This window comes from Atta cephalotes, assembly GCF_000143395.1.
Source record: "Atta cephalotes unplaced genomic scaffold scaffold00104, whole genome shotgun sequence".
NCBI lineage: Eukaryota > Metazoa > Arthropoda > Insecta > Hymenoptera > Formicidae > Atta > Atta cephalotes.
In genome coordinates this window covers 77,633-80,402 of record NW_012130168.1, presented here as the reverse complement: position 1 = coordinate 80,402, position 2,770 = coordinate 77,633, and the positions used below count along the sequence as shown (strand labels likewise).

At 36.9% G+C, this 2,770-nt stretch overlaps 1 protein-coding gene across 1 annotated transcript in view; it reads right to left on the bottom strand.

Moving 5' to 3' along the window:
• Nucleotides 1–2,349, bottom strand: part of LOC105625019 (T-box transcription factor TBX20-like) — a 12,447-nt gene extending 10,098 nt beyond the window's left edge. Inside the window, exons 1-2 of the mRNA XM_012206360.1 lie at nt 2,109–2,349; nt 157–497 (exon numbers count right to left, since the gene is read on the bottom strand). Coding sequence (XP_012061750.1) covers nt 157–497; nt 2,109–2,349 — 582 coding nt within the window. The remainder of the gene's footprint in view (nt 1–156; nt 498–2,108) is intronic.
• Between the last annotated feature and the right edge of the window lie 421 nt (nt 2,350–2,770).

Genomic DNA, 2,770 nt, shown 5'->3' with positions numbered 1-2,770 from the left:
ATATATATATATATATATATATATATATATATATATGTGTGTGTATATATATATATGTCATCGCATCGCTTCGGCGAATAAGGTTTTCACATCAATTTCTGGTCAATTTGTCTGTTTGAGCGAATGAATATCTGCACGAATGTGAGATGTGCTCACCTGAAACGTGGGGAACATTCTTCGTCCAGCTTTCGTAACAATCATCTCGGTGCCCAGTTGATGGAATTCCTCCCAGAGCGGCTTCGCCTCCAGAGCGGCGCCAGCACCGAGCAGCGCCGGATGGAGCGGTCGTTTCGCGCTCGATTCTTCAACGGAGGACCTGCCGTCTTCGCTCGGATGATGATCACCGTGATGACTATTGTTATTGTTACTATCGTTGCGCGATTCCATCGTAGCAGATCGCGGGGAAATCGAATTCGCCGAATGAATCGGCAAAATGGCCTTCATCGGATGACTGGGACTGCGAGATCTCTTTACTCTTCCGGCGCTTTGCAAACAGGCTGTGAGAAGTCAATAAAAGATACGATTCAACGGATAGATTGATGCTCGTATCGTCACTTGCGTATATCTCTCGATTAAATCGCGCGAGATGAGAATGAGTATTTCTTTTATTTTATGTAAAGTGTCTCTGTTTCATTCTGTTAGCGATGTCGACATCTATATTAACATCGCTTTACAGTTTAAATACAGGAAAATTGCGAAAAATACAGTTAGTGATTAGTTGATCTATAGATTTATATCTAAATTAGACTTATCCGTAATTTAGATTTATCAGAAATACTTAACAGACCAATACCTCAAAAATCTCTAAAGCTTATGTTCGCAATATTATAGTACGTTACTTTTACTCTACTTATTGTTACTAATTATTTCGCACATGTACCTAACACATATCAACTTCCATCAGCTAGCTTTTGAATCATAAATAACTGTTGTAACTTGAAAATACGAAATAAACAACGATAAGAATGAACGATGTAACATTTTCTTTGCTTGAAAGAGAGAAAAGGATACTAAGGATGTACGGGATCGTAAAATTATCGGATATCAGACATCCGAAAAGAATGTAACATCGGATATCTGATATCCGACTTAGTTCCGAGACAATGTCTAAAAAAAAAAGGGACTGTAAGGGAAAAATAGTGATAATAATTATATAATTATAATGATGTAATTATTAATATAATATAATTATATTATAAAATAATATTAATTGTTTGCAATACATAGTTCAACATTAGTAATCAAAGTTTGATATTAATAAATTTTTCATTATGAATAATAAGCAAGCATTTCAGCATTTTCCGGTGACAATCTATTTCGATTATCGGTATAAGTCAATTTTCCTGTACTTCGGAAAAGTCTTTCCGAATGGATGGAAGATGCTAGAACACTAAAATATTTCAAAACCAAAAAAGTTTTTTTTGAGATTTGGATACTCTGAAACATGAATTTACCATGTTAAGGGATCTACATTTCTCGGTGATAGAGATTCTTCAGATATTTCGTTAATTCAGCATCGTAAATTGCAGTTTTCTATTTATGCGTCAAACGCTTCGTAATCCGGAACATGCTCTTTATCTTATTCCTGTTTTACGTCTTACTAATGAATAATAAAAATAGAATGACACAATAGCGCTGATACTGTTGATAGCTTATCGAATGCAACCTTAACTTGCACGATTTATCTTTTTTTTATCTCCAACGTGAAAAGAAAAAAAAGAGGAAAGACGAACTGTGTACGAAGGTGAGCTGAAAAGAATAGAAGTCTGCATCCAATGATGTAAACTTTCAATATAAAATTTCAACCGTATATATTCCCGGATACTAATGATATCCGATTTTTACTATCCAATCGGATAGTAAAAAAGTGCCGGATAATATCAGATATACTTTTCGGATACTTTCCGATCCCTACAGAATATTTTCTATGTGCAAAAAATGCAACAATTAATATAAAGTAGTATATATGAAAGACACACGATAAGGTCGTTTTGACCGTCGCGATTAGTGACAATTACTTAAACGTTCCGCGTATTACGAATACTAGCAGCAGATCAAGTAACGCAATTTTTAAAATAAAAAAATATTTTTTTCTATCTGTCATTCACCTTCCATTTGTTGCATGGGCGACGGTACAGCGGGCAGATGCTGCTGCTGCTGCTGCTGCTGCTGATGATGATGATGATGATGATGATGATGATGCTGCTGCTGCTGCTGCGGCTGCTGCTGCTGCTGCTGCTGCTGCTGATGATGATGATGATGATGGTGATAATGATGCGCCGACCATTGCTGATAGCAGCAATTATCAGCGGCGATTTCGCGTCGTTGCTCGTGATGTTGCGATTGCATCGTCAAATTGGCGGTCATCAATGAATGTCAATTATTACAATTAGTATTGATTACGTGACGAAAAAATATAAATTATTCACGTGAATCCATATTGCGAAATTTACTTCAACTTGGTGCGCCTTGTGGTGCACGATCCTTGGACATAATTTCCAACGTAACGAAAGATTTAATGACGCAAGACGACACCATTCGCACTCGCGGATTAATTTCATCATCATAAGTATATAGTATATAGTTATCCTTGGAAGTTTCGGAGCATGGATCGATTCCTATGCGAAAATGTGAATTGGACCGATCAGAAGACACGCACTTTATTGAAAATCATTGTTCGGATAATCTGCACGGATAATCTCACCTCACCTTCGTCGTGATATACGACGTAGGTCGATCGTGGATATGATGATATGATCGTTGGCCGCGA